Below are 12,242 nucleotides of genomic sequence, written 5' to 3' on the forward strand. Positions count from 1 at the left end.
AACTCATGCCAATATGGAAATGCATATTGAAAGCGTACTACTAATAAATCTCTCGGACTTACTTTTTACTTCACTATGACTCACACATTCGAAAAAACGTTGGTGACCTTTGGGTACTGAACCCTAATAAGTATATGAAACACAGTCATTGACGGTAAATTGAGACCGTCTCTACTTTGCAATACCAGGTTAATATTCATATCTTAGTAATATTTTGATTTGATTTAACAAGCACCTCCATAAAACTGCCTACGGGCTCTCGGTTTATGTTGTGCGATTCTTGCAAACGGCAATTTCACTTGAGATTAATAAAGGTGATTGAATTACCAAGCCAATGACAAATATATACGAGTATCTAGTTATGCCCGTCCTGCTCTTTGGATCAGCACTCAGCGAGTATATATGAAATGGGTATAAAAATCAAAATGATTGAATTTCTCAGCTTGGCAGGCCCCGAGTCGAATCGCAGTAACCGAACGCCCCGAGTTTTAAATCATTTACTTTTTTCAGTGTTTATTGTTTTTGCCACAAAACGGATTTATTGTTAAATGCATATTTGTTCCCCGTGTTTTATAGTCTTGACACATTAGCACGTTCTCGGGTGCGAGCTTGCTTAGTTTCTTTTTATTGTAAGTATTCAAAGTTTTACGTGATAATCGGAACTGTAAGACAAAATATCACAAACAAGTGTAAATTAAAAATTTATAACACCCCCGACAAGTGAAGGTTACAGTAACTAGAAAAGAGCTAATAACTTTCAAACGGCTGAAACGATTTTCTTGGATTATAGCTAAGAACACTATCGATCAAACCACCTTTCAACCAAAAAACTAAATTTAAATCATTCATCAATCATTAGTTTAGGAGCTGCGATGTCACAGACAGATACACAGATATACAGATACACACGTTAAACTTATAACACCCCTCTTTTTGGGTCGGGGGGTTAATAAAATAAATAGATAAAGTGCCAATCCGCACTTGAGCAGCGTGGTAGTGTATGTCTAATACCATACTCATTTTAATAGGAGCCGTAAAAAAATGATGATGTGTATTTATACTAACAAAATAATCTAGGTCCTACATTACTAAGCCACCGGTGCCCGTCCGTCCGTCCGTCTGTCATCGTGGTGTATCGCATTAACCGTAATAAAACAGTAATAGGTAGAGAGTTGAAATTTTCACAGAATGTAACTAATGACTTCAAAAAGGAAAAGCTAATTCAATGAGATCACACACAATATGAAGAGTGAAGTCCGTGCGGCTAATTGGCACCGGCTCCAAAATATGTTATTATAGAACTAAGTACATAATTATATTCGGTAATAAATTAAATTATTTTCTACATTTTAGTGCTTGGGGTTATTGAAGTCCATTTTTAGGGTTCCGTACTTCAAAAGGAAAAACGTCTGTCTGTCTGTCCGTCCTTTAGTTCGTACCTATACGAGTCCGACTCGCACTTGCCCGGTTTGTGATGACTTACCGTCGGGTGTAGCTGCGCGTGCGCATAGATCTGCATCCTGCGCGGGTCCGCGTACACGCTGGCCGGCATCTCGTTCATGTCGAAGCTGTCGCAGGCGCCGGCGGGAGTCAAGCGCGCAGCCTCGCAGGCTTGCACGCCAGCTCCATCAGTGTGGGCCACTGGAACAAGCACCTGCGCTATAATACTGATAGAGTAGAGCCTCGATAGCTCTTGCGGTTCAAACCCCACCCGTTGCACGATTCTCGTACCCATCCTGGCACAAGCTTTACGCTTAATTGGAGGGGAAAGGGGAGTCTTTTTTTTTAAAGAAAGAGTTCCGCACCCGAAGGGTGCCAATGGGATCCTAATCCTACTACCCTACTAATATCATAAACGCGAAAGTTTGTATGTATGGATGTTTGTTACTCTTTCACGCAAAAACTACTGGACGGATTTATTAAATTAAATTAAATGGAGAATTTAGAATGGAGATAAATTATACCCTGGATTATCACATAGGCTACTTTTTATCCCGGAAAATCAATGAGTTCCCATGGGATTTTTAAAAATCTTGGTCCATGAGATCCTGGATGTACTGTAGCTACATTATAATTGGGAATTTATAATTTCTAAATTGTCGTTGGTCTGATGGGAGGCTTCGGCCGTGGCTAGTTGTGGTAACTAGCCACGGCCGAAGCCTCCCACCTTCCGACAAAGCCGTGCCGCCAAGCGATTTAGCGTTCCTCCGGCGCAATGCCGTGTAGAAACCAAAGGAGCGTGGGTTTAATAAAAAAAGCCATACCAGGGTCCAAGTTGGCCCGCTTCCATCTTGGACTGCGTCATCACTTACCACCAGGTGATATTTCAATCAAGGTCTCACTTGTATAAAATAAAAACAATAAGACAGACAAACCTAGGGCTCCTTTTTCATTTTCAGGAACCAGTTCAAAGTAATATAGATTTTATCAAACGCTTATAAGTACTTAAGTACCTATATTTAAAACATGAATCTTTTTACAAGATCATGTTATGCTTAACAGGGCTCTCTCCGTCACTCGCTTCATACAATCGTAGTTCCAATTTCATTTGAATATTAAGCAACTAAAGTCCATGAAATTTTGCAGACATATTCTAGAAACTAATATATCTGTGTCTGTGGTGTTTTAGATTTTTCTAAAAATATGTAGTTTTAAAATTACAGGGGCTCAAAGATTTGTACTTATGTAAATTTTTAAGACCGCGTAACTTTGAAACCGAATATTTTAACAGAAATCTGGAAAACCACAGACATAGATATTAGTTTCTAGAATATGTCTGCAAAATTTCATGGTCTTTGGTTGCTTAATATTCAAATGAAATTGGAACTACGTTTGTATGAAGCGAGTGACGGAGAGACCCCTCTTAACTGGGTTTCAGGTGTACAGAACGGAAATGACGTACCTATTATTTTTGTTTAGCCTTTGTTGGTATCGACTAAGCATTATAGCAAATGCATTTTTAATTTTGATCAGCATATTCTAATATCGATTGTCGCGAAGCAAAACATTTTTATTGTTATTGTAGAGACGGTATGTATATACATACCACGGTAATATTATCTATACAGTATTCTAACTCGGCCGTATCTTTGAAATAAATACCTACAGCTGCGCGGTACGTAAACATGCGGTAGGGCTGCCCGCCTCCAACAGTTTAATTACATTTGCCTACTTTGTGTTTCCATCTAGTTTTGTGATTGTAAATATACTTTTTTTATATAAAAAAATAAAATACTTTGTGAATTGCATAGGAAATGAATAAAAATGCGTGTTGTTTTTTGATTGGTAGATTTATTTAAAAAACCATGTTTATGATTGAATAACAAATCGGTCTTATAATTTGAGACCGAAAAATATTTGCGCCTCGACTGAGACGTAGGAAATTAAACGAACGTTACGAATTATTAAATTTTAAAGTTTAAAAAATCCGCATCCCTATAAAGCTTTTAATCAAAAATTGTTTTGGGGAACATGGGCAAAATAGAGAAAAAGGAATAAATATCTTTTACTTGGTTATAGACACCTGCAGCTACTTTACAATTTATATATTTGGTTTTAAATGAAGTTCGGAACATTTTCTCCATTTTTTGTATATATTCCACAAAATCATCGCTGGGTACAATCAAAAAAGTTTGCGAATTAATCTTATTGTAGTCCCGGTACCTTAAATACCGACATTCTGAGCTGAAATTGTGGCTTCTTTGATCGGGTTTCACATACAACGAAAAAATCGCGCGGTTATTGTTAGAAAAACAAAACACCGCCCATTCGTCACTGCGGCACAGTCGCGACTGTCTGCGTGTCGAGCGCCTGCCGACATCGAGGTGCGTAGGTATAGCTCGCGTTTCGTCCGTTTGTATGAAGTTGGAATACTGTACATACCATTACCGTGTACATACTATACCTACTTCCGTACATTTATTATAAATGCAAAATTGTGTCTGACTATCTGTTTGTCTGTCTGTAGACTTTTCACGGCCCAACAGTTTAACCGATTTTAATGCATAGAGTTAGCTTTCATCACGGGGACAGGTACCTATAGGGTACTTTTTATCACAGAAAATCAAAGAGTTCCCATAGTATTTTAAAAAAAACCTAAATCCACGCCGACGAAGTCGCGGGCATCATCTACTTAGTCCTATATCTTGGTATCTACGAGTATTAGGTAGATAGCTATTTACAATTTTTAAAGATAAATCCTTATTTATCTTTAAAAATTGTCCCTAAAGTTTCGTCTAGTTCAACCGTCCGTCTGTCTGTTTGTCACCGCCATTTGAAAAAACCGGCCAAGTGCGAGTCAGACTCGCGCAGCAAGGGTTGCGTACTTTGTTATTTTTACGACATTTTGTACGATACATCAAAAATTTTTATGCATAAAAATTAACGAAAATCTGTTTTAGAATGTACAAGCAAAGACCTTTCATATGATACCCCACTTGGTCTAGGTATCTTACTTTGAAAATTGAAATACATTTTAATATTTTTTTGTGATGTAAGTAATAGCCACAAATTCACGGTTGTCGGATTTTTTACTTCTGCTATAAGACCTACCTACCTGCAACATTTCATGATTCTTGGGCAACGGGAAGTACCCTATAGGTTTTCTTGATAGACACGACAGACGGAAAGACAGACGGACGGACAGTTGGACAAACGGACAGACATACAGACGGACAGACAGACAGATGGACAGATGGACAGACGGGCAGATGGACAGACAGACAGACACAGAACAAAGTGATCCTATTAGGGTTCCGTTTTTCCTTTTGAGGTTCGGAACCCTATAAATCCATACTTATCGTACCCAAATTTGAAATTGTGTCTGTATGTCTGTCTGCTACGTTTTCTCGGCCTACTTATCCATTTAACCGATTTTGACGATAGCTCATCCCAGGAGCATCCCGGGGACAGGCATAGACTATATGCATGTACACCACCACCGGGCGGAGTGACAGACAAACCTAATTATTATAATTAGGTAGGTAGGTACCTTCAACCTTACCTTCAAACAATGTGTTTGACTAACGTTGAATAAATAACATTTTCTTTATTTCTTTCTTTCTTTCGTTCGTTATTTCTTTCCATTCTTTCCTACATCTACCTACCTATACCTACTGATTTATGATTTTAAAAGCCTTACTACGGGATTTTTAAAATCCTAAATCAACTTGGACGAAATCGGGGTATCATATTATATTTGGTACATAAAAGTTTTGGTTGCCTGGAAGAGATCGCTTGGTAGCGATAAAGCTGCCAAACTATACCTGCCTATAAGTATTTTGTTGTGCTTTGTAGGTATGTGTCTTTACTGTACCTACTAATTTTGTGGTGTACTATAAAAGTATATTAATTCATTCATTCATAAAGTTTAAAGTTTGTATCCCAGAGAAAGAGGTACACTATTTTTTATCGCAGAAAATAAAATATGAGTTACCAGAGGATTATTATAAAATCGAAACCTAGCGGGCAAAGTCGCGGGCCTCAACTATCACATCAAATAAGAGCTCTGTTAAGTTGAAATTAGGCATGTTATAGTTGTAGAAAGGTAGTAATAGAAAGCCATTACCGCTGTACAGAGGTATGTTTTCCTGAAAATGAACAAGATAAAGTTAAACAGCACTTAAACCCGACTAGGTGGGAAGGTACTACTTTCCCGCGAACTCGCGATACATATACTTAGTATAAAATTGTTTTTCTGTCGCTCGGTGTTTTTAAGATATGTAGCACTTGGTTCACTAATGATTAACAAAAAACGTATAACAAATTATCATTTCAACAAAAAAATTTCATAAACTAATCAAATCACAAACGTCGTATTTCACAAATATATCATTTTACAAAAGATCATTTGACAAATATTCTATTCACAAATGTAAAACATTTGTGAATAGAATTTTTGCTTTGTTGAATGTTAAAATATCACACTAATATTATAAAGGCGAAAGTTTGTGTGTGTGTGTGTGTGTGTGTGTGTGTGTGTGTGTATGTTTGTTACTCCTTCACGCAAAAACCACTGGACGGATTTGGCTGAAATTCAGAATGGAGATAGATAATATCCTGGATTAGTACATAGGCTACTTTTTATCCCAGAAAATCGAAGACTTCTTACGGGATTTCAAAAAATCTAAATTCACGCGGACGAAGTCGCGGGGTTCAGCTAGTCATTTATAAAGTTATTATTTCACCAAATAATATGTTTTCCAAATTAGCTATTTTATAAAATAATAGAAGATTAATTAATTATTTGATAAAGTTCCATCCTAAGTTCTCTGTGACTGATTTTTCCTATATCAAATAGGTACCTCATTTATGGGGGGAGTGAGTGGATGGAAGGGAAGAGACCTCCGCCCTGCGATGGTGGCCTGGTCGATGGAGCCCCGCTTAGCGGGGCTCCTTTTTCTGGGTGGTATAAAAAAAAATAACCACGCAGAGGATGGCGGGGTCTTACAGACCCCCCCTTTTCAACAAACGAATTGATTGACACCTCATTTATCAAAGTCGGCTCAGTAGTTTAGGCGCTACGGTGGAACACACAAACCTAAATACAAACCTTCATACATAAATACAAACATAGACTGCTTAAATCATAACCCTTCCTTTTGGCTTTGTCATAGTCGGGTAAAAAGGAAAGAAAGAAAAGAAAAAGAAGAGCGGAAAGGAATTTTTTGTTTACTCCTTCGAGTGATACCTCTGTAATTAAAAGTCATTATGAGGTTTCTTGGACAGTTTTTTGAAATAAAGTGTCGTTTTCGAGACGGTGACTATACCGTCGTATGCCTAAACCAAAAATGTTCGATGTAAGTACCTACCAAGCGCCGAGAAATCATAATAATATAAAATTTTTAGTATTTTTAATCTCAGACATGTAAACAAAGGAATAAGAATCTACATGTCTTTGATCTGTACCTACTCTAGTTTATGCGAATTATCAGGCATTAGTACTTTTAACAAAAGTATACGTAAGTAGTTGAGAAAAAAAAAGTGGAACAATATAAACAAAAGTTTAACGAGCGACTCTACCACAGTAAAATAAACTTATTACCAACTTCTAACAAAGCAATCATTGATTTAAGACATTTTAATGGTGCAATAACACTACATGAGTGTGACATAAAAGTTTAAAACCCTCTAAAATACTAATTTCAGCTCTAACACCACTTACCCACTTTTAATGAGATCACGTCACTGGGAAATCCTAGAACTTGTAAGGAATCCACTTTTAAAACTAGTTAATATTTGAGTGTCATCACTTAAAACACTAAAAGTCCGCTGGTGCACTTTTCAAAGTTTGTAAAGAAGCGTCTGTAAATTTTGAAACGCGTTGGGCGGGCGGGCGTATTCGGATCTACGTGCTGCCGCGACGAACGTTTACCGTGAAAAGCGATCGAGCACGCGACCGAGCGTACGTGCGCCGTCAGTACGAGCTGGGCTGACTGCTCCACAAGTTTACGTGAGCGAACATACTAGCTAAGATTACAACAAGATTTTATGAAAAAAAAAAAGTAGCTACATTATAACCTTTGGTTTTTCGAGACTTTGAACTAGTAGGTAATCGTTACATTTTCATAGAACATCGTACGTTTTCTCGGCTTAGGAAAACGTAATTGTGGTCTAAGTTCGAGTGGGGAAAGGCGAGGCGTCATTGGCTGAAGCAAGCCGTCGGAGGCCAATGGCGGCGAAAGGAGGAGTCGCATTACATCGCCACGAAATTCGGCAAGACATGACTGTTGCCTCCCTTGTTCCTAATCTTTAACGCTGTAACGCCATTCCGCGAAACTGGGGACCGCATTTACACCCTGTTGGAAGGCGACAATTGCTGCAAAGTTGTAAGAAAGAAGGGAAAGCCAGAAAAGGAATTTATTCGATAGTAGTATCACAAACAAGCACTTGCCGCAATTATACCCCTCGAATGGGTGGCCAGCTTTTCGCTCTGCATTATTCGCGTATGCGCATAAAATCCTGCGCGCTGATTTTCAGTTGTGACTCCGGTCACAGCCAATGGAATAAAAACCATTTTATAAATGTGGACCCCGGTAATCTATTCATAATATTTCAAAATAATCATTTCTATCTATATCTATCTATACTCTATAGAGATAGATATATCTAAGTACCTAATAGATCACTATGATATGCACACATATGCAGATAGATCATAGCTATGAATACGTAGACTAACTATATATTGTATACCTACACACGTAACCTAGGATCTAAAATTTATTTCATGTAAGCTAACTTGTGCGCTTATGCTAAATAGGTACATCGTGATTCACCAGTTGTTAAAACAGATTACCATGAACACTTGCAAGGATAAATTGAGTATGACATATCAATAGCGATCGATCGAAGCTCAGTTCCTTGCCGAAACCGAGGCCAATAAATTGAAGCCGATTAATCGAATCGACTAATTAATTGGCTATCGCAACAACCTTCAGCAGAATCCGATGCTGAAGATTTAGTACCTATCTACACCTACGGAAGTCAGAAATTCAATTCAAGATTGGCTAGAAGCTACTTGCTTACGGTTAGTAGAGAATAAAACAATGTTTTTTCTAAATTCTACGCGACATTGGCGAAGTGCATTGTGCTGGTGTGGCACTACTAAAAGGCATTATACAAAATAAAAAGAAGATGTATTTTTTAAATATATGTTAACCGCCTCTGTCGATGTTCCTCTGGTGCTGCAAATGTTCTTGTGCGGCGGTAATCACTTAACATCAGGTGACCCGCCATTGTTTTATTCAGGGTGTAAAAAATAAGTAAACCTCATGTTAACGCGACCGAGAACTGCGCAGTCCAATCTTCAGAAGTTTATGGACCATGCGTAGGATAGGTACCTACCGTTTTGCCGTCCTCACGTACGCATACTGGTTTGTGGAAGGTAGGTAAGCTCTCAAGTAAGACGGAGCGTGTAGCCGGAGCTTTACTGTTATCTTGCCATAAGTAAATAATAACAAGGTGGGGTGAGGTGACAAAGTCAATTATATAATTTCTATTCCATTGCGATCTCGCGCATTCGTAACAGTTCGTTTCATTTTGGCGTTTGCTTCGAAGTCTGGGAACTTTCGGCTTCGTCCAAAACTTCGGCCTTTTCATCTGCCTAGGGCCCAGGTGCCTATATACGCCAAGACTCGCCGACTTAACGGAATAGGTAAACTTTTACAAGTGCTTTTCTATCGTGAAAATAATTTACCACTGGTTCGAAATGCCTTTACTTACTACAGTTAAGAACCAACAAGAAACTCAGTGGTTGCTCTTTTCAAATGTTCAATTTGAACCACCTGCAATGCAATTTCCAAAAAAACGACCAACTACGAGTCAGACTCGCGCACCGAGGGTTCCGTGCTGGGGTATATTTTCCGACATTTTGCACGATAAATCCAAAATATAACTGTATATATTATGTTGTGTGCAATAAAGTTTTCAAAATAAATAAACTAAGCATGTGATAAATGAAAATCTGTTTAGAATGTACAGGTAAGCCCGTTCATATTATGACACTCAACTTAATAAGTTATCTTACTTTGAAAATAGCTATACTTGTTCATGAACACATTTTAATATTTTTTTTGATGTAACCACAAATTCACGGTTTTCGGTTTTTTTCCTTTACTTGTGATATAAGACCTACCTACCAATCTCATGATTCTAGATCAACGAAAAGTAGGTACGTAGGTACCCAATAGTTTTTTTAGGTCGTGTTTAGGATAGACACGACAGACGGGCAGACGGACAGACGAGCAGACGGACAGAAAGACAGACAGACAGGTGGACAGACAGAGAGACAACAAAGTGATCCTATAAGGGTTCCGTTTTCCTTTTAAAGTACGGAACCCTAAAAAATTCAAAATCACATCACATCACATTATCACACTTCACACTAATATTATAAAGCCGAAAATTTGTATGTGTGTGTGTGTGTGTGTGTGTGTGTGTATGTTTGTTACTCCTTCACGCAAAAACTACTGGACGGATTTGGCTGAAATTCAGAATGGACATAGATAATATCCTGGATTAGCACATAGGCTACTTTTTATCCCGGAAAACCAAAGAGTTCCCACGGGATTTCGAAAAATCTAAATCCACGTGGACGAAGTCGCGGGCGTCAGCTAGTAAACATTAAAGGGCTGGCCACGTTGCCCTCACACGCCATGGGCAAAGTGGTTTTTAAGGATCACTTTGTTGTCTGTCTGTCTGTCTGTTAAAAAAACCTATAGGGTACTTCCCGTTGTCCTAGAATTATGAGGCAGGTAGGTAGGTAGGTCTTATAGCACAAATACAGGAATAAATCTGAAAACCGTGAATTTTTGGTAACATCATTTAAAAAAAAAAATGTGTTCAATTTTCAAAGTAAGATAACTATACCAAGTGGGGTATCATATGAAAGGGTTTTACCTGTACATCCTAAAACAGATTTTTATTTATTTTTATGCGTAATAGTTTTTGATTTATCGTGCAAAAGGTTGGAAAAAATACCCGAGTACGGAACCCTCAGTGCCCGAGTCTGACTCGCACTTGGCCGGTTTTTTTACTAAGTATCTTGAAATGCAAATCATATACCTACACATTAGTAGGTAGGTACCTACAAATGCCAGTGACTTAGCAGTTCACTTGAAGTGACTGTTAATGCCATCTAGTAGCAACACTTTGCAGTTACGAAACTACATAAATAGCTTGTTCAGTCTATAGTATTGGCGTCACTCAGAAAAGCAGGTATTATTTAAATATTTTATCGAATTATTGGAATGTCCTCTCCAAAACCAACACAAAAAAAACACAAGTTTAATGTGTAAGGTTATCCGAGAGTTTTAATCTAAAAAAACTAATGCCAAAATAAACCATTTAATTAGAGCGTGATTGCTATCACAACATCTAATTATCCAGTTCACAATTCAAATACCGAAAATATGCGATATCGCTCCGAATCTCAGAAGGAGACTGAACTAAAACCTTCGAAACACCCGTATTTATGCAAGTTCAATCTTGTTGGCCGCCTAGCAACTGATTGTATGACATCGAATGAGCCAAATATCGATTTTATCAAACTACCTGCATTAGATAAATTAATAATTTTATATTATTTTTGACAACTCAAATCAATTTTTAAAAATAACCTTACAGTTCGGCCGTCCTGAATTTAACACGTCCTCGTGTTTCTAATCAATCTTGTCATGTCAGTCGCGGGCTTCCTTGCCCTAAGTCAAATCCAAATCATGGGCTATCCTGCCCTCCGTCAAATCATTAAAACCTACCCTTGAACTGCCGAACTCTCAGTTTTAATATCAAGTCAACAATAAATCCAAACGACTAACTTCTCATTCGATGTATACAAAATCTGAACCACTTATTGCAAATTACTTTCCACTTCACAAAAGACTAAATTCTTTAAAAAAAACTTAAAATTTTAATCATCAAATCACCAAAACCACCGAACTCATTAAAAAAAATATCAAATGTGGGTTGTTTTGAAAAAGATACCAAAGCGAAATGAAGGCAACGTGAGACACATCCCACTTCTGAATTATTGGCGTCACTCAGAAAAGCAGGTATTATTTAAATATTTTATCGAATTATTGGAATGTCCTCTCCAAAACCAACACAAAAAAAACACAAGTTTAATGTGTAAGGTTATCCGAGAGTTTTAATCTAAAAAAACTAATGCCAAAATAAACCATTTAATTAGAGCGTGATTGCTATCACAACATCTAATTATCCAGTTCACAATTCAAATACCGAAAATATGCGATATCGCTCCGAATCTCAGAAGGAGACTGAACTAAAACCTTCGAAACACCCGTATTTATGCAAGTTCAATCTTGTTGGCCGCCTAGCAACTGATTGTATGACATCGAATGAGCCAAATATCGATTTTATCAAACTACCTGCATTAGATAAATTAATAATTTTATATTATTTTTGACAACTCAAATCAATTTTTAAAAATAACCTTACAATAGGTACCTAATTTTGATATTCCCCCAGAGCAAGTTAATAATTTTTAATTTTTAAAAAAGAGTATAAGTTCGGCTAAAAAGCGCAGAATGAAACATTCTGCATAGAGGAATAATAGCATGTATTTTTGTAGTAAAACAACTAATTAGCTGGACATTAGTTTTTACTTTGAAACTGGAAGAAAATAACCACCATACACTTTCTTCATCATAAAAATTAAGATCTATATGCTTGCTGGGTCGTCTAAATTAGAAAATAATCTTCTTGAACCATAATACCTAGCGCCA

General features: G+C 37.4%; 1 protein-coding gene across 3 annotated transcripts in view; it reads right to left on the reverse strand.

Annotated features, from left to right (window-relative positions):
- Positions 1-7,478, reverse strand: part of LOC123880634 (forkhead box protein L2-like) — a 75,738-nt gene extending 68,260 nt beyond the window's left edge. For 2 of the 3 annotated variants that reach the window (XM_045928847.1, XM_045928846.1), the window contains exons 1-2: positions 7,167-7,478; positions 1,484-1,641 (exon numbers count right to left, since the gene is read on the reverse strand). In XM_045928847.1, coding sequence (XP_045784803.1) covers positions 1,484-1,641; position 7,167 — 159 coding nt within the window. In that variant the 5' untranslated portion in view covers positions 7,168-7,478. Of the gene's footprint in view, positions 1-1,483; positions 1,642-7,162 lie in introns of all 3 variants that reach the window. The other variant, XM_045928848.1, reaches the window with a different exon arrangement.
- Between the last annotated feature and the right edge of the window lie 4,764 nt (positions 7,479-12,242).

Source organism: Maniola jurtina, chromosome Z (genome assembly GCF_905333055.1).
Source record: "Maniola jurtina chromosome Z, ilManJurt1.1, whole genome shotgun sequence".
Classification (NCBI taxonomy): Eukaryota; Metazoa; Arthropoda; class Insecta; order Lepidoptera; family Nymphalidae; genus Maniola; species Maniola jurtina.